The sequence below is a fragment of the Zosterops lateralis genome, assembly GCF_965231275.1.
Source record: "Zosterops lateralis genome assembly, chromosome: 3".
NCBI classification, from domain to species: Eukaryota; Metazoa; Chordata; class Aves; order Passeriformes; family Zosteropidae; genus Zosterops; species Zosterops lateralis.
The window spans coordinates 81,216,338-81,242,490 of NC_139764.1; the positions used below are offsets into that span (position 1 = coordinate 81,216,338).

A 26,153-nucleotide genomic window follows, 5' to 3' on the forward strand; every position below is an offset into this window, starting at 1 on the left:
GTCACTAGACTTCTGCACTTTATTGATGATTGTTATGGCTAAGGAAAACTAAATCTTAGCTACTGTTGATTAACCATGTTTTAATACAGCTTTTACTACAAAAAATGAGAGTTATTTTCCTCAACAAGAAAATTTAACCTCATGAGCCAGCTTTTATCATACATGATAGAAAAGATTTTCTCTTTCCAACAAAAGAAAAAAAATAATCAAGAAATATAGGTATAAGTAGTCTGCTCTACTAGAAGACAGTCAAAATATTAGTGCCTTTCTTTGTTTTGTTCCAGTTATGCTTTCTTCATTGCTGGGACTTTTTTTTTTTTTTTCAACTCTGCAAGGTTTTCTTTGTTGCAGGAGGTAACAGTGGGGAAGCGTATCTCTTTTTTGTGGCGCCTAGAAATGTGCCCAGAAATTATTTTGTTGGATCTGAGCTAGCATGAAGGTCAACTATACATGCCAAAAAGAAAAAAAAATTAGCACAAAACTCTTGCAATTTAGATCATAACTCTTCATTTTTTCCCAGTGATTGGGGACTAACACAAGATTGCACACTTGGTGTTGAGTGCAAGTGTTGAGTGCATTATATATATATTCCACAGGAGGAACAAAATCTCTTAATGCTGGAGCATGAAGTGTTTCTAAATTGCAGCTTTAGTTCATTCTTTTAAGCTTCAAAAGAACTCATATTCTTTCAAACTGACTCATTAATTTGAACTCTTCAATGCATCATCATACCATTTAAAAGTATTAAAACTATTTGCTAACAGTTATCTCTCTATGCTAAGGGATGTATTACTGTACAGGTTTCAGTTCTAACACATATGACCCCTTGGCTGCAAAACAATGCTCTGGACTTCTGTTTAAAAGCCTTCTTTCCTTAGCCATTTTTAGTGTAATTCCAAGCTTTTACAAGCTCTTAGCAGCCTATCAGTAATTATGTTTTAGCTCTTGATTTAGTCCTTATTAACTGATGTGTACTTTCCAGAGAATCAATATTTTTCAATAATTACAGATTTAAAAATTGTTTTGTGTCTAGGAAGAAATTTAATTATTTCCACAATACAAGAACTGTTTGGTGCTTATATTCATTCACCTACGCATGTGGAGTGTTCTCTTCAGCAGGTTTTTAGTTTTGGACTTGTAACTTCTTGCCAATGCAAAAATTGTTTCCTGGAATACTATTTTCAAAGAAAATGCTATGTATTAATAAGAGGTATACTCAAAAATTATGTATTTCGACTTTTGTATCTTCACAGAATCATTCTCATGATAATTTACTAGATGCTAATGACTCAAAGAAACAAGCAGCTAATCAGCACAATTACCGTACCAGATATGCAGTAGAAGAAACTGCAAGGCCTGCTGAAGAGTTGGAAAATGGACACAGTTCTTCAGATGTAAGATCCTTATTCTGAGGCATTCTTACCTCTTCCATTTCTACTCATTAAGCTGCTGCTTCAGCTAATGAAACATTGTTTCTAGTGGAAACTCAAGTTGCATTTTTCACTGTGCATTTCTTTTCACCTCTTTAAAAAATTATGTTGTATTAGGTTTTCACACGCTGTTGTATATGTTTGGCTTTGGCTTAAAAAGTAATTGACAAAAGGAGAAAAATGCTCATTTGTAAGGGTATTTTGCAAAGTATATGTGCAATTTGCAAGCCTAGTCAGTACTGCCCACATGGCCTAGCAATGTGCCACCAACTTTAGGTATCCCTGCTTGAACTGAAGTCCCTTCCAGCCTCAATTATTCTGTGCCTCTGTATGTATGGTAAAGTGAGTGAGGAGTACATAAAATTCATATTGGATTTTTGCTTGATATTGAAAAAATGTGGAAATATGACATTAGGAACACTTGAAATAATTTTTGAGAAGGTAATCTGGCCTTGTCAAATGGTGATAAAAAATTTTGCTCTACACTATGTCTGGCCAGACAGATATCTTCATACTTCTTTATCTAAGTCCACTAAAGTAAAGGAACTATCTGCAAACTAAAATGCCTTTTTAACATAAAGCTTCTAGAATGCCAAATATTCATAACACATATGAAGCCTAGAAAAGTTTTCGTTCTATTGTCATATATTATAACTTGAGCTCTAAAGAAAACGTTTCTTTTTCTCTTCCTCACCCTCTGCCCCTTCCCAATGCTCTCTGCATATTAGGAAGGGGAAGTAGTTGTTGCCAGTGGTGGAACATCAGAAGATGATGAAAGAGCATGGCACAGTGATGGTAGTTCTAGGTAAGTGACAATGTATATAACCTACAGAGAAAATTCTTGCTAAGAAATCTTTAATAATTTTTGTTGCAAAGAGTATTGTGAAATAACTAACACTTGTGCAGATTTAGAAGAAAAAAGTGAACAAGAACGTAAAACTTTCAGGATTTAATTTTCAGTCATATTGCTAACTAAAATTTAGGGAAGGTTTTTCCTTGTTTGCTAGAAGCAGAATTGTTTTGCACAAAGGTATTTCTTTTCAGGCACACAGACACTTCAGGCAGGTAATAGCAGTTTCCTAGGGCTCTCAGTCTGAGCTTTGATCCTTGGTTTGAAATTGGAGAGAAGCTAAAACATCCTGTATTTTTTCATTCAAAGCTATTCAAAACCAAAAGTCTTGAAAACAATATCCAGACTTCAGTGTTTATCATCTTGAATTGATGAAGTGAACACAATGTTTACTTTGAGGGATGCTGTAAGTTAAATTTCTTGCAAGACCAAATGATGTCAAGGCGTTTGATTTACTTCCATTTAAATTGTAGACTTTTAAACTTTGGGTTTTTAATTTCTTTTTTCTTTGTTATATCTCATATAGTGACTATTCTAGTGATTATTCCGACTGGACGGCAGATGCAGGAATCAATTTGCAACCACCAAAGAAAATTCCTAAAATTAAAACAAAGAAAGCAGAAAGTAGTTCAGAGGAGGAAGAAGGACCTGAAAAACAAAGAAAGCAAATTAAAAAGGAAAGGAAAAAGGGTATTGAGGAGAAAGACGGACCAGCAACATCACCAAAGAAGAGGAAACCCAAAGAGAGAAAACAAAAGGTTAGATGTTCATTGTATATTACAGGCTGCTCATTCCTGCTGACATAGAAATAATTGGATGAATGATTCAGTTACAACTACAATTTATTGTCTAATTTTAAAATGCAGCATGACTTTTATTCTTAACAAATGATAATTAGGGACTCTTGCAAGTCACATGATAGATGGCTATAATGATATGCATTCTGAATATGATGCAGTTCATGTAAGGAGCACTTCTAATGTCCTTATCACTACCTTGCTCACACCAGAAACTTCCTTTCTGTAGAGGCAGATTATTCAACTTCCAATATAATTGAGTGCTGGTATGACACGCCAGTATTTTTTTACAGCTGTGCTGACTAGTCTCCCTAGATAATTGCAATTTCTTTTAGATCTGCACAACCATGTCATTTTTTTCTGTAAATTCTATGAAATATGATATTTGCATTATGCTTGCCACTACTGACTCCATCAAGGGAAATATGACTTGATCAGGATTTTGTTGTTGTCTGTATTTTGTTTGCTTTCTAATATAATGTAATTAAAATTTAAATCAGTACATAGACATTTTCAGTGACTTCAGGTATTTTCAGTGTGTTCTTGAGAGGTTGTTTTGTTTTTAATTGTTAGATCTGAAAACTTCACTCTTCCTTCTTTCTTTACAGAGATAGAGATCTATCTGGTAGACGCTAATTGCTTTTGTAAACTTATGGCTTCTATTTTTGCAGTACCCAAGGAAGCTAACTGTATCATCTAAACTAAATACCTGTATTTTGTTTGTTTATTAGATTAGGAGTCTTCAGCATTCTTTAAAATCATTATTTCAGTTTTTTAGCCCTCATTATAAGGTAGACTGACAAAACAACTGTTTGAACACAGAGGTTGGCACAGTGTCAGATGAGCTGTGAATCTCTGGTATGGCATACAGGATGTCAGTGGCAGTCTTTATTCTTTGTTTAGGCTACCTTTTGTGTATTGTACACAGTCATTAGTTGCACTGTCAATACCAATAGTATATTGCTATTTACACAGTCTGAAACCAAAAGAAGGTATCAGAAGGAATAAGAGAGGAGATGAGAAAAACAGATGGTGGGGGACATTTAAAATTATTGAAACCTGTAGTTTAGCTTCTTATTATAAAACAGAAAGGTAGTGGACAGCCCAGTATTTCCACTCAGATTAAAACTAAACTGAGTGTTCTGGGAATCTTGCACCCATTTTAGTCTCAGTTATTGAGATATGGGATGTCTTTGATTCAAAAAGTATCAGGTCTAGGTATTTCACACTTTTAAAGCTGACCTGCTTTAGTCACAAGAAAATATGAGGCTGGAAGTAATTGCAGAAAATCACCTCTCTTTCCTCTATCCCTAGGTAGCATTAATTATATCTATCATTCCTGACAGATGTTAGTCTTTGAAGTTTCTTGTGGTGGACATTTGACCTCCTTACTGAGCAGAGAGTTCACAGGCCTTTCTGGTAGAAAGTTCTTTCTCATTCTGATCTTGATTCAAAATTAGGTCTTTTCATTGAGGGAAGAAGTTTTGAATGTCTTTGTAACCCCACAAAGAATCGTAAAAATTAAAAGAGGTGTAGGGAAAAATTGACATTCATCTCAATTAGTGCATGGGTTTCATGATCTTGAATGGTGCTTATATTTCTAATCCCTCTCTACCAAAAATCAATCTAAAATACGATACAGCAGTGAAGAAGGACAAGGAAGGATCACCCAGGAAGATCAAAAGTACAGAACATTTTTTCTTTTTTCTTTAGGGCAGACACAGAGACTGACTCTTAGAAGGGAGAGAGTTTGGAAGAGATAGGATGAAAAAGCTTGTATAAAACTATTGTGGTTTAGAAAGGAATAAATGCAGAATGATTTCCTTCCTTATTTTGTTACAGTGAGCTGTAGCACCTGATGTCACAGACATAAAGCTCAAAAATGAGCAATTTTCCTATTCAACATCTCCCTCACACCCCAAACCCATCTGAGTGTGTAGTCAGGTAGTGGAACTAATTACTAAAGGATTTAGTAGAGGTTCAGAAATTTAACAAAATCTCTGGGAACAGTCCCTTCCTGATGAGTATCTGAAATCAGTCTTGGCTTCCAGAAAGTTTTAAACTGATGGTTAATGTGTAAAATTATAACTAGGGAGGGTTCTCTGGTTAAACACTGTTTCCTACCTTGGCATAATTCACCAGTTAGCTAGACACTTTGCTGTGAGGCAGTGTATCAGTTTTTTGCAAGATAGACCTGCTTGAACCTCAGAATTCACAAAGTGCTTCTATGTTATTGACTTATTACAATAGAGAGGTCCTATTTTATTTTTATTTATTTATTTATTTTACTGTATGTATGCTTTTTCCTGTGATACTCAGTGGTGCAATAATCACAGTACTACTTGTCATGTGAAACCACATTTGAATTGGTGTAACGGAATTACACGTGGCATACCCTATTTGGAGTCTGGAGATGCAGAGGCCTCCAGCAGTGGCTGTATGAAGTGGATTTCTGTACAGCCATCCAGAGTTGCTTTCTGTACACACACACAAGATCCTGTTAAGAATTTCAAAGCAGCCTTGCTTGAATGGCTGTACAAACCTCTGGTTTATCTAACTTATTAGATACAGACAAGCAGTGTGCAACTAGGACCAGCAACTGCCCTGACTGTCATTGCTTACATGTATGTGATGTGGAAATACATTCTGAGAATGCAGTTCCACAGCACTTTATAGTAAATTTGCCAGTATGTAATGTGGATGTACCCAATCCAGGTAATTTTCACATGATTTACCTCATAAATCTCTTCACATGATTTACCTCATAAATCTCTTCCTCCTTGTTTTGTGCAAGGTTCCTTAATTGGAGGCAGCTGTATAATTTTAGTGCCTTTTTTTGCCAAGGCAACCATGTGAATTTGGTTCAAGAGAATGACATGCTTTTATTTTATCCTTTTGGGCGTGAGACATAGTTATTGGGCTGTTACTAAATTCAGTTTCTGTTAGAGTTCATCCCCACACTCCCCCCAAAAACTCAAAATGCAGTTAAGATTAATCCTTACACTCGCAATAATTTTGTACTAATCTTCTGTGTATGTTTTCTTCAGAGGCTGGCTGTGGGAGTTCTGGCAGAAAATGGTTTGACGCTGGAAGAATGGCTGCCTTCAGCATGGATTACAGACACTGTTCCTCGGCGGTGCCCATTTGTCCCACAGATGGGGGATGAGGTATTGTAGTTTTTTCCTTTCTCTTTGTGTCCTTGCTTCTTTTTGCCTTTTGTATTTTCATCTGTGCATTTTTTCCCCTGAGACTTATAATAAAAATATTTTGGATTTTCTTAAAAACATTCTTTGATCTGGATAAAATTTACTTTCGCTTCCATGTACTTAGAAAATATTCTGCATAGTGTTGCTTTGACTTTTTATTATTATTTCATACTGTTGCAGTAGTGTTCCTTCTTGTATGGTATTCAGTGTGTTGATTTCCTTATGACACCTGTAGACAAGCTGTGTGAGGTGCTGTATGTCATGAAAGTATTCCTTAATTGTAGAGCATCTGGTATCCTGAAGAACAGGTAAGAAATCAGATATGAAATTAACTCTGGAAAACACACTTCAGTTTGGGGCTTGAAATAAAAACCAGGAATTAAGCCTTCTGGAGAAGATTGTGAGGTTTTTTGCTTAGTGTGGTTGTTTTGATGTAATTAAAAAAAAAAAAAAAAGTTTCTGAAGGAAAACTTTGATATTGTCCTTATCACTTGTGTTCCTGATACCAAACAACTGCTAGTCTTTTATAGCAGAAAACCATGAGAAAAGTTTTGTATATATGTATTTTATACAAACCAGACTGTAAATACTTTGTAAACATGACCCAGATGTCTCAAAATATGGCAGCAAAAGGATACCCACCAGTTTCTACTTTGGAATATGTAGCAGGTGAACATTAGAGTGAATTCTATGAATAAGTAGTATTAGGTAGAATGCAATCTTGAAAGCCAATCTGTGCATGTTTCTTAAACCCCCTGAGGTTAAAATGAGAGGAAATAGCTGGCTTATGCTGTAATGGGCAGTGTGTTGTCTCTTTGGGGAGCAGCATGTTTTCTGAGTTACTAAACAGAGTTGTTGTATAGCTCACACTTTCTGAATGCTGTTGGAGAAATACTTGACATGGTGGCAAAAATGATTAACTTTTTTCCCAAGCTAAAGCTTTTTGTGGGCACCACCTTAGAAACTCAATCAGGAGAGAGGTTGCATGTGCAAGCAGTTCTGTTTTTACTGGATCACTTCACTGATCCAGTTCACAGCACAGCTATGCAAAAATTACATCAGCAAAGCTAGGGAGGGAGGGAAGGAACATTGCAAGTTGAGAGTTGCAGCTAGAGAAAATGCTTATGGATTGATGCCCTCCAGTAAGCATGTTTTGGAGGCTCTGCTGTTCAAAAGATCAAGTCCAAATAAATATATTTGGTGCCTGATACCATCTGGATACAGCGAAGCAGCCAAGGATTTATCAGTACCATACTGCTCAGGAGACTTTAACATCGCATTGGTTTAGTAAGATAAACAGTTGTGTTTGATTTGGCACCTGCTGAATAGCACGTACAGTGTGTACTAGGAATATCTAAATAGAGTACATCTTTTTGCTGAAAATGCTTTATATGGGAGAACAGGAAATTGTGTCCTGTGCCTAGAAAGTAGGAATAATTGCACCAATAGAGAGTATGTTTGTAATTGAGCCACTGTCTACAATTCCATCTCTGATACTTGCCATCCCCAGATTTACTTAATATGTGAAGAGAATTTAGTAATCTAGAAAGTTACCTTTGAGATACAGAGAAATAAAGGGTTAATTTAATTAGAGAAATGTTGTGAGAAGAGATATTGTGTGGCCTTCCAACATTTTGTTGGATGTAAGTATGTTTTATAAGATTTGGGGGGAGATATATTCCAAATTTGTTTCCAAGCCGTACAAGCAAGTAAGAAAAATGAGTAGTGCTATATTTAGTTACACTTAGTGTATAAGAATAGCACATACCATCCCATTTCCCTTTCTGAATAGTGCTGTTTACAGATCTCTGCCCTATGTCTTGAGGAACATTGGAAACACACCAGAGAGATGGGGTTGCAACTTTGCTGTCTGAATATCCAAATCCAAGGCATGTTTGTTTTTTGTTCTGCCCTTCACACGATAAAACCCAGTTTTGTCTCGGTATTACAACAAACATGCAGAAGCAGGAATTCATCAAGAATAAAAATATTATTTCCTGGGAAAAGACATGAAATTTTTTTTTCACAGCTACATCTTCCCAGTTTGTTCTTCTGACAGAAGGTGCGATGCTTAGAGGCATTTGCAAAATAAAGAATATTTCACCTGTGTAAACAGTGGGTTGAATTTATGTAGTGGTTCTAAGTGTAGCAGAGATTGCTTGTAGCCTGGGCACTTTTTTTTTTTTTTGTTTTGATTCACTGAAATGAATAGGAAACAATCATCACGATGTTGAGAGTGTAATGTAAATTTGCCTTCAGATGTGTCTCAGTAGCCTCTATTCCTTTTCCTGGCAGATAAATTTTGACAGTGCCTAGGAGATTCTCACTGCTTTCATGCACACAGCTGCTGTGTGTTTTGTCCCTATGAGGATATTATGCATATTGAATACTCTAAAAACAGGGATTTAAAAAAAACCTGTGAGGTGCTGAGTCCTCCATTAAAAAAAGTTAGTTTGCCATGTGACCCGAAGAGTTCAGTACCTGTTAATGTAGAAACCTGGCAAAGGCTTCTTTATAATGTTTTATGATACAAGAGTTTTGGAAAACAGGTAGAAATACAAATATTAGCGTGTTTATTTGTATATTTTGAAGCTTAGAAGGATTTCTGCTCTGCTTTTTTTTGTTATATTGGACCTTTACATTAAAGCTCTTTCCTTTGTGCCATTAAATGGAAATCCCATGTTGGGACACTTGAAGAGGATCTTTTGTTTGGTATACATTGTACCAAGAATACAGCCATTTATCAAATCTTTGTTCTAACTAGTTTGTGGAACCTCTGTTTCGCATTTCAAATACATTCCTTGCATACATGTTTATGGGTTTCAGCTTACTACCTCATTACAGTGATGGCTTTTAATAAAAGCATTCATCCATGTGGTACGGTATACAACAAGATCAAAGTAGAACTGTTAGGCTCTGGATGTCTGAACCACAGAAATTTATATTGGAAGGATTAGAAAAAATGAATATGCACTGGGAATGTCTATTTTAGTTTGCTCAGGACTTTGTTAGGGGTTTTTTTCAGTGATATGGAAGCTAACACCAAAATCTTATCAGAAAAATAACAGACTACTTCTAGAATATGTTTCTTGTTCAAAAAAGATAAGCTAGATAGTGAATTTAGTGATACTTGATTATTAACTTATGGGTGTTCTGCAGTGATGTATAAACAGGTGGATTAGTGGAATTCTTGTTACTGTCATTGAATTGCTCTATGGTGCAATGATAAATGGATGGTTTTGTCACTAATTTTGTTGGTCTCTCTCACATGCAATTTATGGTATTTTGTTCATACAGGAAATCATGTTCTAATTCTTTCCTACTTTTTTCTGTAAATGTTTCTGTAATAGCTTTTTAAGTTTTGCTCCACTTAATTTTTTGAGAACCCATGACTTTGGCAGGAAAACAGACTGAAAAGTTGATGAAATAGAAAGTAAGCACATTGTATGGCAGTGACTTGTTAGCATTTCAGCTCCTCAAAGTCTCTGTAGGATAACTGTCACATTTCACTTTCAGGTTTACTATTTCCGACAAGGTCATGAAGCATACGTTGTAATGGCCAAGAAGAACAAAATATATCATATTAATCCCAAGAAACAACCATGGCATAAAATGGAATTGCGGGTATGATTTCTTTTTCTTTTTTGTTTGTATCTTAATATAAAAAAAAAAAAAGTAGAAACTAACTGGATGTAAAGTCCCTGATATAAATAAATCTAGTGTTCTTAATGTTGTAAGATACGGGGAAAAATTTAACTTAATAATCAAATGAAATCCCACCTTAACCTGTACTACTTTTTCTATTAGCTTGAGCAGATATGTTATACTTCATAGCAAAATATTTTTCAAACATATTGCATTGTGAAATAATAACTTGTTGTGGAAGACTACAATTCATATTCTTGATTTTTATGTGATCTGGCAGTATTATAGTACATTCAATATACCCATGTTTTCATGTTTCAATTAACTTCAGTGGTGGTACAAAGTATTTTTTTTTATTCTAGGAGCAAGAACTGATGAAAATAGTTGGGATTAAGTATGAAGTGGGATTGCCTACTCTCTGCTGTCTTAAGCTAGCTTTCCTTGACCCTGACACGGGTAAACTGACAGGAGGAGCCTTCACCATGAAGTAAGGAAAGGAATATTGTGTGCCGATTGGGGTTTTTCTTGGGTAGGGATGGCCAGGGGGGTGTTGAGGTTGAAAGTTAAATGATACATTAATATTGAGCTTGTGCTTTTCAAGTGTTGAATTCAAAGCGTTAATTTTTTATATAAGTGCTTTATGTTATGCTCTTGCTGTTTTATCGCTTAATAGTTATGTGTTCTGTTGTAATTAGGTACCATGATATGCCAGATGTCATAGACTTCCTAGTTTTGAGGCAACAATTTGATGATGCAAAGCATAGGCGATGGAATATAGGTGAGTTGTGGGGAAAGTTGTGTGCCGTGGTTTTGTTTGTGTGTTTTTCTAAGTGTCTATCTATTTTTGTGATAACTTCCTTAAAAGTAGGTTATGGTAAAGAAATCCTAATACTCAGCTGAAGTCAGAGAGTAAGCTCTGCCCACGGTTAGCTGGGGAGTTTTGCTTAGTCCTTGACCAAAGTGGCAGCAAGGAAGCAAAATACTGAAGGTGATCTTTAAAGAAAGTGCAAAGAAAATTTCAATTGTATATTTGCAGAGAGAATAGTTAGGGGTAGGTTTTAGGAATATGGTGTTTATTGCTAGCTGATAAGGTCTTGTGGCCTATATCTTGTTTGTATCCTTTTTTTTTCTTTTTTTTTTTTTTTTTTTTCTTTTTTTTTTTTTTTTAATTGAAGGCCCTCCTACAACTGCATTGCTACTAGGATTATTTTTTCCCAATTTCTGAATTTTCTGCTGAAAACATGTGAATACTTCTTCAAAATTTGCAAATTGATGGTCTAGATTGTATGACAAGAATGCTCCTTCCATCTCCTTATACTTTTTGAATTCTGTTCTAAACCCTGTGGTTTAGCTTCACTGAAGTGAATATAGTTATAATTCGCTGCCAAATGATGAGGGAATGACTTGGATTCTTTTACTTTGCCTGTGCCCAGTTATTTCAGAGTACTGGATACTGGAACAATGGCCTTGACTGTTAGGTCCTCCAGTCAGATCTATTTCCTAATCATCTTTACCATATGATGACAAAGATCAGCTTTCAGCAATGGAATGAATTAATCTCCTGTTCTTTGATATCCTTAGGGTGTGTGCCTTAGCAGTAAATGTATGAATTACATGATGCCATAGGAATAAGTTCCATATCGTCTCGTATTTCATACTATGTTAACTGAAAAGACAGCTCATCTTCAGTTCTGTAGGGAATTTGGTAAAAACCCTCGTCTTCTGATCCAATAAGAAATGTAAACCTTGATTTTTTTTCTTCAAAGATAATTTCAGTTTAAAGATTTCATAGGTAACAAGGTTGATGGAGATTTACTAATAGGTCATTAAGCTTTGCTCTTTCCTCATGGTTATGGATCTGTGGTCTTGTCCTCCTCTGCCATGCCATGTTTTTGCACAAAATCATGACAGCAGCAGAAGAGTGATTGCCATAGTTTGTTTGTGAATAGCCTACCAGGCTTCCTGAGCTGGTACTGTATTTCAAGGAATTTGCAGTCTGGAATAAATTGAAGCTACACAAATCATTGGAAGTAGCAGGACCTTTTATCAAGCTTCCAATGTAAATAATGTGAATTTTTGTTGTTGTTTGGGCTTTGTTTTAAGAAAGACTATTTGCTCATCTATTGTATTTTTTAATATTAAATTTATATTAATGTACGAATCTTTTTAGAAGGAACAAACATAAAATTTGAAATTACAGGTTCTTATTTGAATTCAGATTCTATTTATTGCATATCTTTATTTTAGTATAGTTTAGCTTCAAGTTTAATACTTGGACTAAGAGCTATTCTAGTAGTATTCCTGCAGCTGCATGTCTTAGACTGGTATGCATACTTGTCTCTTACATAGCAGCCACTGTGAGTTCCACAGACTTTTTTTTTTGTTATTTTCAAGCAAGCATTATGCAGGGATACTCAGTTCTGGAAAACTGCTACAACCACCCTCTTCTGAGAGATTTTGGACTGCTCTCTGCATAAATGGTAGCACAGAGGAGAAAGGGGAAAGTAGTGATCCAGGAGATGGTTCTTTCACTCATGTTGTTTTCTGCTTTAGCATTCTGTCTGTAGGAATGCTGTGGCTCTTGAGAACTTGGAAGCAACTGCCAGTGTATTGCACCTTTAAGTGAATTTGATGTCCCTAATGTTCAGCTCAGTGAAGTCACTCCTGGTTGTACTTATGTATGTTTCTGTGTAAAACTGATCACCAGGGAAGGTCATATTGGAAAACTGTAATTTTATAACTCTTCAGAAAATAAATTATTCTTTTAAAATAAAGCATCAGCCCTTATTTACATTTTTGATCTTGCATTTCAGGTATTTTCTGTTTACTTAGTTCTATATAGCACAATTAAGACTATTAATAGAATCTTTATAATTGTCCTGAATTACTTATGATCCATTAAAATTTTAAAAAATGGAGTAAAGAAAGCAGACCATTTTTGAGAATATATTTACTTCCTAATATTTCAGACAACTTCAGGAAGCATTTGGGCGGAGGGTGGATGTATTGAAATGGAACAAATACTGCAGCAGTTGAGAATGTGTATATATTCAAATCCCATGAACATAAAAATATGTAGTTCTTGGAATCTCAGGCTTAAATTACATTTTTTCTTGTATTGAACAGAATATTATGCTAAAATTGTTTCTTAATTTTGTGGCATGTGTTGTAGAAAATGTTGGCATTTATGATAGTGTGTTATACATGCATTCTCATGTGTAATTTTTTTTAATAATGCTTCTGACCTTTTTTCTCAGCTGCGTGAATGCTTTGTGGTATTGAAGCCATTTCAAGTCATAGTGAATTACTTTTCTAACCTTTTGAGCAAGCTTTAATAAATTTTATTCTATTATCAATCAGATTGCCTGCATAGTAAAGAGAATGAACCTCTTGAGTTACATTTGCATTGCTGAAAAAGCACTTCAGAAACTAAGGAGGATGAGCACAGCAGCTTGTAAAATATTCCCCATACAGAAGTGTCATAGTGCTCAGTTGTTTTAAGAGGTAGCATGTCATATTTAATGCAAGAAGATTTGAGACTTAAAGCATTGATATGTCTTACCTTTTATATGAAATTAAGAAATAAATTCATAAGTAAAGAATATGTAGGCAGATTTGCAAATTGTTATTTTTCTAAAATGCCATATTAAGCTTCATTTTGGTTAAGAAAAAATCTTCAGAAAGAATGTAATAGTTTTGTTGGTTTTTAACTGAGCATTGACTTAAGCTTGCCTGCTGAGGCTATAAATGTTCAAAAGTATTTCTGTATTCAAGATCAAGTCAGATATATCTAAACCTGCTTTTCTGGGAGGGTAACATGCCTTATATTGATGAAATTATTTTGTGTTCTTACCTAGGTGATCGTTTCAGGTCAGTGATAGATGATGCTTGGTGGTTTGGAACAATTGACAGCCAGGAACCTCTTCAGCCTGATTATCCTGATAGCTTATTTCAGTGCTACAATGTCTGGTTAGCAAATTTATCTTCAATCTTCTTTATGCTAATTATTAACTTCAAATGAAGTATTGACTGAGAAACTTGCTTCCATTAAATTCAGTCATGCATCTCGCTGTACCAGTTTATTATAATATTCTGTGGTGTATAAATTAAAGTTTTGTTGCAAAAATTAAATAATTACATTGTTGAAGCAATATTAGTAGATAACTTAAGTGTGGTTATTTTTAAGCTGGGACAATGGTGATACTGAGAAGATGAGCCCTTGGGACATGGAGCTAATACCAAGTAATGGTATGTTACCTTAATAATATAATTTGCTTTGCAAGTGTATTTTAAGAAGAAAAAGAATGTTATATGGTTTTACATAAACAATCCTGTATTTTGGGGGGAGTGGGAGGAAGGCCCATAAGTTGCATTTAAAGAATATCTTTAAATCAATTACTAAACTAAAAGTGAATCAAGATAAAAGAACTGTGAAAAAACAGTTGTGATAGATAAACTGTGTGATGTTGAAAGTAGAAATAATACAAAAAATGCTATAATAGATAATAATAGATAATGTACAATTAAACTCAACTCTTTCTGCAGTTAGGAAGATAAACCCATGCCTTAGGTCAGCTTGAGGAAACTGGCTGCTCTAAGAGATGTCAGCATTCCTGCAGCTATTCAGTGCATTGCAGATGCAACCTGTGCCTGTGAGAGAGTTTGGCAATAGCAGGATTTTTCTCCCTCTCTGGCCCAGCACATGTAGCAGATACATATGCTGCAGAGTGGACAGAATGGCATGGGCACTCTTCACGTGTTCACAGACAAGAATATAGTATTTCTTCTTCCATAGTTTTTTAGTTGGTTGATTGGGTTTTTCTAAGACTTCATAGAACTCTTGTTAAAAAGCAGAGTAAAATCAGTGGCTTTTTCCTTGTGTTTTCCATGAAACATTTGATAATATTGTCTCTCAAAAATAACCATAAATAATTCTTAATTATTTTAAGTAGTAATGGTGTTCATTTCAACTTTTTATTTTGGTTCAATCCTTTTTTTAAATAGGTATCTCTTTGTCATAAGTAAAATACAGGTGTTAGAGTGATAACATGACTAAATAAATAATTAAAATTGACCACCCCATTTACTTTTTCTTTTTACTTAAAGGAGAAACCGTTTTCAGATAAAGAATAGGTACTGATTAAGATAACTAAACCAGAACCTGTTTGTTTTTTTTTTTTTGCTATGTTCACAAATATCAACATTTGTTACACCTTCTTAAATTTTTTCAAGAGGACTGCTTAACATCATACTTGAAAAATATGCTGTTACAGTATAAATTGTCAAAATTGGCAGGTCCTCAAGGGTGCTAAGGTGGTAACACTATTAATTTGCATACTCAGGAGCTGTGGTTTTAGCATTTGAACTCAAAACTCTGGCAATGTAGAACCACTACTTGGAGAATGTTTTAGCATCAATGTCAAAGTTATCTTAAACTCCATCTGGAAATCATCTGCCATTCCTTACCAAAATAGCTTATTACGAAGAATATTGGCTTTTAAACACAATAACTCCAGAACCAAACCACAAGTTTTAACTGTGATAAAAGAATGTCTTAGCTGGTTCTAAAATAAATTTTACAATTAGCTGTTTGGAAGGGGATAAATCTTCAGGAAGGACCTCTACACCAAACTGCATTGTAAGGATTTAAATGTAGAACAGAATAATATACAGAAAGGATATTGGATACATCCAAAATGTCTTTGAGCAGATCAAGAGCTATACATTTGTAAAAACGATTTCATGGTATCTTTGGTTTACAGGTATATGTATTACACATGATACAAACGTTTATGTTTTATTTAATTTTCATATTCCATTCCAGCTGTATTTCCAGAAGAACTGGGAACTAGTGTTCCTTTAACTGACGATGAACGTAGAACGCTGCTCTACAAACCTCTGGATGGAGAGTGGGGTTCCAGGACCCGAGATGAGGAGTGTGACAGAATTATTGCAGGGATAAACCAACTTATGACTCTAGGTAAATTCTGAATAATATGGGAAATGGTTTTGGTTTATATTTTTCAGACTTATGATCATGTGCACTTCTGAAATTACCAAAATGAATGTGATAAAATATACATTTAACCTCTTGATTAACTGGAACAAAACTTTCTCATTAAATATTTTTAGAGTTTATTTTTATAGTACTTATAAAACCTTACAGTACTTATGAAACCTAATTTTTTTCCTGTTTCCCAACGTAACTGTTGCTTTTTGGTAGATAACTTAATATATGCTAGGGGTAGATGTTTGGGTTTTATATGCTAAAAGCAAGTACTTGATTTTTAAACTTTAGCTTGCCAGAATCTCAGTTGAGGTTAAAATTAAAACCTTTATGATTAAGTGAATATTAACTAAATTATGGACAGATGGAAGAAAAAACACCATAAATTTACTTAGATAATGCATATCTATGTGTGGATTTTCCCTGTATTAGCCTTTCCTAATTCCTGATTTCTTCCCCACATTTCCTTAATTACACAAAATGTTGAGGAAAAAGTAATTGATTTGCCTTAAGAAAGCAACTTGCTATTTGGAGAAATTATTCTTTACACACAGCTTCTGAAAAAGTAATTGTTAAAATGCTTAATGCATCGCTGCAAAATTTACCTGATCAAAGATGGATGTCTAGATGGAGATCTGTCAGTAAATACAGCCTAAATTACAAGTCTTATTTATGTCTTTATGGGGATCAAAAGGTGTTCAATCAGCAGTCTTAGATTTTGGGCTAACAGTGGTCATGCATTAAATATAAAAGTTACAGATACTTTGTTTAACTGATTTTTTAAGCATTTAATGTAAGGTAAGATCTATGTTTCAAAAAAGCTAAAAACATTTTAACTCTTGAAATAATTCTGATTACCTGTATATCCCATACAGTTTCTTTGATGACATACATGAGAAGCCTCCCTTTGCTCCTTAAACAAAGGAGTTATCTGTACAGTGTAGTAGAACAAATTAGAGATTTATGTAAAAAAAAAAAAGTGAGGAAATGAAATTTGAGCTGCTTTTGCTGTGCCATCTAAGACTAATGGTTTTATATTTTGCATTATGGTATATGGCAGACCACTTAGTTTGGGATTTGGGTATAGCAGGTATGGTGCACATTGGTACAAAGTACCAGTTGCCAGAACATTCAAAAGAGTAAGTAAACAACTTTTAGAAGAAGAGTAGTCTTTTTAGCAGTACCATATTTTCTGTTTTAAAAGACTTTTGAGACTTCTAAAGATGATTGTTTTGTTTTGTATTGCAATATTTTTCCTTGAGATATAAGATGTTAGAATGATGTGTCTAAGCCCTCATGATGATTATAAAAGTACAGGAGAGAAAAAAGCAAGGTTGTTTAGGTGCACTGACTTATGTTGCTCAGCATTCCTCTAGCACTATGTTGGATTGGTTTTGGAAGGCTTCTTGGCTTTTAGGTAGGGACAGGAGAGAGTGTTTCTATTTTACTTTGAGCGTGGATTTTACCCGCATCTTACAGAGGCTGAAATAGCACTGTAACTTTCATGGCAGGAATTTAATGTATTGCTTTGTTTGAAGATATGAGAGTGGCAATATAAAGTGAAATGAAACGAGGCTGTGCTGTAAATAACAATACTGAATTGCATGCCTTCATCTGTGTATAATTTTTATACTTTTCAAATGTGTGTATTTCAAATGTGCAGTTGCTGTGCCTTTGGGAAATGTGGTGCTTCAGGTATAACAGAATGGGCACCCAGTCACTGCAGCAATGGGCTGTGCAGCACACACCTCAGCATGCACTGTAAATAGAATATCAGAAATCATTTGGAATATCTAGAGTAGTTACTGTTATTTTTGGGAAACTGCTCTGCATTTCAAACAAGAAGTAATAGCTTATGTTGCAGGGGGGTGAATCTTGAAACTGCTATGGAACTTTGTGGTACGTAACACTGGGGCTTTTATGGTTTATATGTTTTGGTTTTTTTTAATCTAGATATTGCTTCTGCATTTGTGGCACCAGTGGATCTTCAAGCTTACCCAATGTATTGCACTGTTGTGGCATATCCCACAGACCTCAGTACCATTAAGCAAAGACTGGAAAGCAGATTTTACAGGTTAGACCCAAGTCTCAGTTCTGCTGTGATCGATCTACCAGCAGCTGTATTTTTGGTAGCTCTTTGTCTTGTCATACCACACTAGGAGGTGGGCACAAGTGTGCTCTTTTACTTTCTTTCATCTTCTATCCTTGATCTAGGTTTCCATTTTCTAAAACTCAAAAAAGGATTTAACGTCTCCAAAATGTATATTAGAACTGCATTGCATTCAAATTCCTGATTATGCAAATGACTTGTTCCATGTGAGATTCAAATTGCAGGGTTAGTAAAGTGACTTTTGGCCCAAAGGATTAAGTTTCCACTTAATAATTTTTAAGGTACTTTTAAAATAATTTTAATAAGAGAAACCTTAAAAAATATCTCAAGTGGTGTCCTAATATGCTTTAAAAAATATTCTTGCATCACTTAAGCAGCTGCACAGAAACTGACTTCTTAAATAATTGGTGTTGGACCTTCTGAGTTGTTGTGCAGAAACAAAAATAGTTTATACTTTTTGGTACTGTTTTGATCAAAATGATCCTAAACTATGATTGCAATTGCTGTGGGGTTTTTTGGGGGGGCTTTTTTTTTTTTTTTTTTTTTGTGAATATCTGTATAGGTGTATAATTCTTTACATTATTCCATTTCCTTGACTTCTTCTTCTATTCCTCATTTTGAAATCAGTGTTGCTTTAGTTTTTTTTTAATAAATATGGATAGGATTTTGTTTTAGGCCAAATTTCAAAGTTAATTTTTAGTGCTTTATACATGCTAAATGAAGATCAAATTCTAAACAAAATTTGCTTTTTAATTTTCAGAAAGGCACCTCGGTTTTTTATGATTCTATTGCAATATTGAATTCCATGTTTATTGTGTAATATGAGGTAATCCAGCTTTCTCTTCTGTAATATGCTGCTTTGCAGTCAGATGGAGAGAACTTTTTGTTGGATTTTGTTTTCTCTTGTCAAAAGAGTAAGCAGTTATTTTTGATAATCAACACAACTTCAATAAATTGGGCTTTTTTAGTTTGTAATATTGCCAAGGCCTAGTTAGGTAATAAGCAACCACACTGTGCTGTGCTTTTCAGGTGGTTTTTTATTTTTATTTTTATTTTTTTTAACATTTAGTGGATTGTTCAGATCACTTTTGATTTTTGGTAGTTTCTCATGAGGCTTACCTTAAAACTCTAACTGCTATGCTGTCAGTATCTTTACTAACTTTTTATTTTATATTTTTTAAATTTGGATTTTTTTTCAGTTATTCTGTTTTTGTGCATAATTTTTTATAATGTGACTATTCTATAGTTAGATTATTAAATCTGGGGAAATCTGATTGTTGTCTGTCAGAAAAAGGTACACTCTAAAACATTTTTATTACAATTTTGTTAATCCTCAACTGAGTTCAAAGGCGATATAGGATGGATTATATATATATATTATGGAGGAATAATAAAAGTGTCACAGCTGAGGTTTCCTGAGGGGTGTCAGCTGTATGTTCCTAAAGCTATTTGTATAGACTACCACAGAATATAACATGAGAATGGGAAGCCAGAGGAAGCTGCCTGGTCACTTAGGGCTGTGTATTCAATGTGCACTGATATAATGGAAAACAACAGTGCATGAGAAGAGGGATGATAAGGTTTTCTTCCTCTGTTCATATACATTGCTAAAATTGTCCTTATTTCTTTTTCCTTTTCCTCCAACTGTTTCCGTACAGGCGCCTTTCTTCATTAATGTGGGAAGTCCGGTACATCGAACACAACACTCGCACGTTTAATGAACCTGGAAGTCCTATTGTCAAATCTGCCAAATTTGTCACAGATCTTCTGCTACACTTCATAAAGTGAGTTGCTTAGTAGGTCTGTTGTTATTTCTACCTCTTACCAAGATAAGAGCCTTTTGAGATCTGAATTTTAAAATAAGATAGCTGTGCATTTTAAACCTGTTGTCTGCTGTTGGGGCAGAAAAGAACAGAGCTTATGTTGACAAAAAATTCAAAAGTTTGCAAAACAAGTTCTGTAATACATTGAGTAACATAGATTGGCATGGCATTTTATTTTGAGAGACTTTTTCCTAAATGATATAAATGGGTTTGGGTCTTCATGGAGTTACAGATATATTAATTGTTAAGTTAGGAGTTCTAATTTTCAGTTGAATACTGGCTATGTTAACATAATTCTAAAATCTAGAGTATAATTTATAGTAGGTTTGAAAATTGTTTTATATGTATGCAAAATAAGAATTAAAGGCTTTTGTAGTCGACTGAAGTTGTAGCTGTCTTCCAAACATTCTGTTATCTATAGACAAACTTTGTAACAGATAGTTAAGATTTTTCAGTCAGTTGACATATCTACAGACCTGAAGTTTGTAAGGACTTACTGTGCCCACTGCCTTGGTTTGCTTGTACGTAATGAGCACTGCTGTTTCCACCTTGTAGAAACAGCAAGATACTTTATTAGTTTAACAAAAATTGTGCCATTTTTAGTGATTTAGTTTGTCAGTATTAAATTGAATCTAGTTATTTTTTTATTTTGTGTGCTTTTAAAAAAACATTACAACTCTGTTTAGTATTTGGAAATCTAGGACTTTGACTCCATAAATAAATCTTCAATTTCTTCAATGCCTGCAAATTCTGATATTTGCTGGAGAGTGTAAAACACTTAACTGCTTTAGATGTTAGAAGTTTTAGTGAAATATTCACCATTAGGAACAGATATGTATCTAAAGGGCTTTTCTGTTACTAATTTTATTCTTTAACAGCTTTGTCCTACATGTTTTTTTGGTGGAATTTTTTTTTTTGATTAATTAAGCAGCTCAGGGTTTTTCAAAGTGTATGTTTCTAATTGGCTTTGTTAAATTGGTGGATATTCTTGGATATTCTTATTTAATAATGGCCTATAGCTTGAGTCTAATAATATACTAATTTAAGTGAACTAGCAATTCATGTAAAGCCCAGACTTTATTTTTAGGGTTGTAACTGTAAGGTAGAAGGCCTAGACAATGGAAAGTAAAGCCCATGGTTCTAATGAGAATGAAATCTCCAGATGCCTCTGAGAATCTAAGTCTTAGTTTTTCAAGTATCTTAAAGAGCTGCAAATGGGAGGTGGGTGTTGCAGTTAGTTTATCTTTTTTTCACCTTCTCTCACAGCTGTTCTAGTGGTAATGGCAGTAGCCTCTATTATGGATTCTGATTCTGGTGTGGAGTTGCTGAGTGTTTACAGTTACAAGCGGTGAAAGTGTTCCAAACCACTTTTCTTCCCAGTGGTTTGTATTACTATATAGTAGAACACCTGTGAGCTTTCCTTTGTAGAGGAGTTTTATATGTTAATCAAGAATTGAAAATCAGTGTGTTATGCAATAACAGTGTTAGTCCTTGCACACTTGCATTTCAAATGTCACACATTGTGGGTGCTAAATTAAATTAATAAATTGTGCTTTTGTACAATATATTTACTGTAATTCTCCTTACAAAGCTAGATGGGCCTCAAATCTTTAATAAAGTATAGGATTATATTTTTCTGAAGCTGACAAATGCATGATAAAGGATTATGAATTTTAGTTTTAAAATATTCACACTGTTAAGTGATCTATTTTTTACAACTTTTCGAGCAGATGGTTAGCTTGACTTAGTACTTCAGTTTTTACTATTCATATAGCACTAAACACATTCTCATTTCATTTGGGAATGGCTTCATAAATATTTTCCTTTTCCCAGGCAAATTACAGTTGATTCCACAGATGATGATAGAAAATAAATGTTAGCTTGTGTTTCTTTTTACAGGGACCAGAGCTGCTATGATATAATTCCATTATACAACTCCATGAAGAAAAAAGTGTTGTCTGACTCTGATGAGGTAAGCGGTTGTCTTGGGCATTGGCATTGATGCACTGAAGAAACAAGACCACTGTCTGTCCTGTGGAAGACCAAAGTACTGGTTTTGGTCACTGCTGAGAAGTGGAATGTACTTTTCTGTCAGTACAATGTTTCTTCTTATCAGCTGGGAAACTGGGGGAAAATCCAGCCCCCTCTCCTCCTTTAGTGCAGAAAGCTTTAATAGTTTGCTGGAGGATGCTGCTTAGACTTAAGAGGTTCTCAAAATTGTCAGTCATGTGAAATGCTTCTCAGAGAGATGAGGGTAGGACTGTAAAGACTAAGATTATAAGTTTAAAGTATAAAAAACTTGTCTACTCATATATGTTTCTATTTTTTAACCTTTTTATGTGACTCATTATCTTGCTCAAAGGAAGAAGAGAAAGATACAAATGTGCCAGGGACTTCCACTAGAAAAAGAAAGGTAAATGTTTGTAATTTTTTTAATTTATATTTTTAATGCTACAATTGCTAAAATGTATTTGCAAATAATGGAATGTAAACCCCAAATATTTCTAGTGTTGTGTAATGTCAACTTTTTGAAAATTTTGAACTTAGTGATGTGTTCTACTGAGCTGTTCAATGTAAAAGAATATCTGTCTGTGCTGCTGCATGTTGTGAATCCATTTATATCCTGTGGGGCAACTTTTCCATTTGATTTTGTAAAAGCAGCTAGTTTATTTAATATACACCAGGCCATATTGTCATTTCAGGATCATCAGCCGAAGCGGCGGCTGCGTAACAGAGCTCAGTCATATGACATTCAGTCATGGAAGAAGCAATGCCAGGAGCTGCTGAATCTCATTTTTCAGTGTGAAGACTCTGAACCATTTCGACAACCAGTGGATCTTCTTGAGTACCCAGTGAGTAATTTAGAACAAGATGACTGGTTATAATCCAGTTGTGGTGTGTTGTTTTGGGTTTTTTTTTAACTTTGACCATTTTTTCAGTTCTTTGAACTGAAATTTCAGGCAGCTGTAGTGACAGAATTTTTTTCAGCACTTCATCATCACTTATTTAATAATGTTTACTTTTTTCCCCAACTAATTTCAAAATAAATAATACTTCTCTGCTCTCTTAGATACTTTTGTTGGAAAATATTTCATATTCAGGGATGCTTATGTTAAGTAAATTACAGCCTTTAAAGTAAATTACAGCTTTTGCAATTAAGATGTCTCCTTTTCTGACTGAAAAATGGTCATATATATGCCTGGTTGTTGCATGTGATGTGTTGTCAAGGATCACTGGTTTCATTTCAGAGTATAAAAACTTCAGGATTATATGAAAACTTCAAGTGATAAAGCAAAGATTTTGCTTGCTTTCCTTCTAGCATATCTTAAATTCTGGAAAATGTCACTTCAGGGTGATTAACTTGGGTAAAATTAACTGTCTCAATTAAAGAAAAGAAATGCTTCTCTTTCATAAGTCACTAGTAGATCTATCTTGGCACTTCTGCAGCCACTGGGTACCATTATTGTTGAAGTAACCTAAACTATATGCTGTGGCCAAGTACCAGTGGCCCTATGTGTTTGAGATCCTCAAATGAGCTGATAGAGAGCACTCTACTAGGCTTAGGCATGAAACACACTGCTCCCTGGTGTCACAAGCCTGTTTAACCTGTAGAGGCACTCTTATGTTCTATTTGCTCTGATGGATTAACTTAAACTTTTTGGTTAAATTTGGTATTTAAGCTTTTTCTTGTATGGACATGTCTCTGTTTCTTCCATAGCCTGGAAAAAATTATTCTGTCATTGGCTTGAATTGGGTTCTACCTAAGCCTGTGGAGTTTTTAATACTTCATTACATTCATAAATTGCCAGGTCTCCATTTGGGAAACTGCTCAGGTTTCAGAAAGGATGTGATAAGCCTCTGATCAGGTTCAAGTATTCAAACTTCATATTTTAAAGCTATTATGTAAGAACAGTATTAGTCCTAAGTTGGAGCTGCTAAGCCAGCTAGCAGGCTTGTAGTCACACTTTCATATCACTCTTATCTTCATGTCAGTGTGTCAGTAATACAACCCTTAGGATACAAAAATTCTGAGCTCTGCGTTTCAGTAAATCGGTTTATGAAATGAATTAAATAGTTTATCAGTTAACTTCTAACCCTGATCCTGCTAGTATGTCTGCAAGGGAGGTATGGTGTATATTAGTGGAAAGGGACAAAATATCTTCAGCAGTCTTCCATACCTATTTAAAGTGGAGATTTCGGTTAAACAGTTTATCAAACACATCCTAATGAAAATGATACATTAAGGCTTAGGAAAAAAAATTAATAAATTGTTTTGCTGTTTCTAAACAGGATTATAGAGATATTATTGACACTCCTATGGACTTTGCTACTGTTAGAGAAACACTGGAAGCTGGCAACTACGAGTCACCAATGGAGTTGTGTAAAGATGTGAGACTTATTTTCAGCAATTCCAAGGCCTATACACCAAGTAAAAGATCAAGGGTAAGATTTTATTGTTTTACATTGTGATTGTTTGAAAGAACACTTATATCTGAAAAATATAGGACTGAAAAAGCAGAGAGACAGTGGAATTTGATTGCTTTTAGAAAACGAGTTTAATTATTTCTGATCTTAAAATGTAAATATTTCTGAGAAGCTATTACAGCTTTGTATTTGAAGGGAAAGGAATGTGTGTTCTTTAAATACCAAAAGTTCTGATGTTCTGCATGTGTGTTTCAAAAGTAAATATTAGAAAGTGGCTCTAAAGGGAAAACCACATGGAAGAAAAGTTCAGTAGAAGTAGGATTATGAGTACAATAGTGGAATTTAACTGATATTTTGGGGAAGAAACCAGATTTTCAAAACAAACATAGAGGGAGCCCCTCCACTTGGAAAGTTGCTTCAAACTGAAATATCCAGGTATAGACAGCAGAGGATGTTAAAATTCTGTGCTGTTCACCACTATGCAGTAGGATTGTAATGAAGCACTTAAAATTTCTGGGAAATAGGACAGTTTACATAAAGTGTCAGCTTACAAAGCTGTTCATACTGAGATGTCCTGCTAGTAGTAGGTGGAGTATCTTATAGCAGTTAAATTATAGATGTATATTTACGTGGGTTCAAGGCTTCTGTGTAACTTTTCTTCTACTAATATGTGTTAGGTTTTAAGACCAGAATTATTTACAGCTTTTATGTGTGGCTATTCTAAATAGCAAGTTAATCATTAGGACTTCATTGTTTTAAGACTTGGGCACAAATTTCTTAGTAGGTGACTAGCAGGATCAGTGATTACTCTCCAGTCAGTAGCAGACAAGCCCATTTACTGTTGAGGCTGCCATACCCCATAAAAGAATTACTCTTTCAGTAGCAGCAAATGGCAGAGCTTTTGGGGCAGGTCAGGATTCTTCTGTGGTTTTTCTTTCTCTCCTTGACCTCATCATACCTGACATTATCTTTAGCTTTGTGTGGTTTCATAGATTATTTTGACATTTTCATTTCTTTCATGTTTCTTCCAAACACAATGGTATAGTAATAAATTTGTCTTTTTGTTTTACTCGGAAGTAGAAGATTCTTATGCCAAGAGTTTTAATATTCTAGAATCTATGTCCTTTCAGTGCATGCAACTTGTAATTGAATGTGATACTTTTACTGTCATGCACTTATATTTTTAGCATCTTACTTTATGTCACTGATGCTTATTTGAACAGTAAACTGATGTCACTGATGTTTTTCTTGAACAGTAAACCTAGTCATCAGCTTTTTTTTCCTTTAGCTTCGCACGTCAGACACACATTTCCTTGCAGGCTATCTCTAGTAACACATGCAGAATCTGTCAAACCTATTGAATATGGCACTCAGATGGTTTTGGTGTGTCATTAAGTAGGAACTGGTTCAGTATTGTCTGTGTGTTTCATAGAAGGTGCTATGTCTCCTCAAAGTACCTAAATAGGTCACTGTGGTATTTTTTCTGTTTCCAGAGTTAATAGCAACTGTGCTCAAATAATTACTTGTGATCTAAACTAAATTCGGGAGTCTCTGTAAATCATCCAAGTCTAGAGATAGGGGGAAGAAAAGGTGCACCTACATAATTCCAATACATTTATTGTACCTGTTGCAGCCAACTTACTTGTAGTATCAATTCATCTATGAAAGGAATAGACTGATGTTCAAATATAGGATATAAGGATGCAACTTAATAGACCAGAAAATAAGTTTTCTTAACTCTAGGTACAGTAAAATTACATTGAAGATCTCTCTTTGTGATTTCTGTTGGAACTAGAAAGGGATACGTTTTAGAAAGGCAATTGAAAAACTGGCTTTTCCAATTTTTTCCTTTTCTGTGTC

General features: G+C 34.6%; 1 protein-coding gene across 3 annotated transcripts in view; it reads left to right on the top strand.

Annotated features, from left to right (window-relative positions):
• The window catches only part of PHIP (PHIP subunit of CUL4-Ring ligase complex), a 108,959-nt gene that overhangs the window by 73,208 nt on the left and 9,598 nt on the right, over nt 1-26,153 (top strand). For all 3 annotated transcript variants that reach the window (XM_083858468.1, XM_083858467.1, XM_083858466.1), the window contains exons 21-36: nt 1,254-1,394; nt 2,159-2,235; nt 2,807-3,038; nt 6,125-6,244; nt 9,800-9,907; nt 10,291-10,415; nt 10,624-10,706; nt 13,786-13,897; nt 14,115-14,176; nt 15,753-15,908; nt 17,889-18,009; nt 19,704-19,829; nt 21,768-21,840; nt 22,231-22,281; nt 22,571-22,720; nt 24,159-24,311. In XM_083858468.1, the coding sequence (XP_083714594.1) occupies nt 1,254-1,394; nt 2,159-2,235; nt 2,807-3,038; nt 6,125-6,244; nt 9,800-9,907; nt 10,291-10,415; nt 10,624-10,706; nt 13,786-13,897; nt 14,115-14,176; nt 15,753-15,908; nt 17,889-18,009; nt 19,704-19,829; nt 21,768-21,840; nt 22,231-22,281; nt 22,571-22,720; nt 24,159-24,311 (1,890 nt within the window). The remainder of the gene's footprint in view (nt 1-1,253; nt 1,395-2,158; nt 2,236-2,806; nt 3,039-6,124; nt 6,245-9,799; nt 9,908-10,290; nt 10,416-10,623; nt 10,707-13,785; nt 13,898-14,114; nt 14,177-15,752; nt 15,909-17,888; nt 18,010-19,703; nt 19,830-21,767; nt 21,841-22,230; nt 22,282-22,570; nt 22,721-24,158; nt 24,312-26,153) is intronic.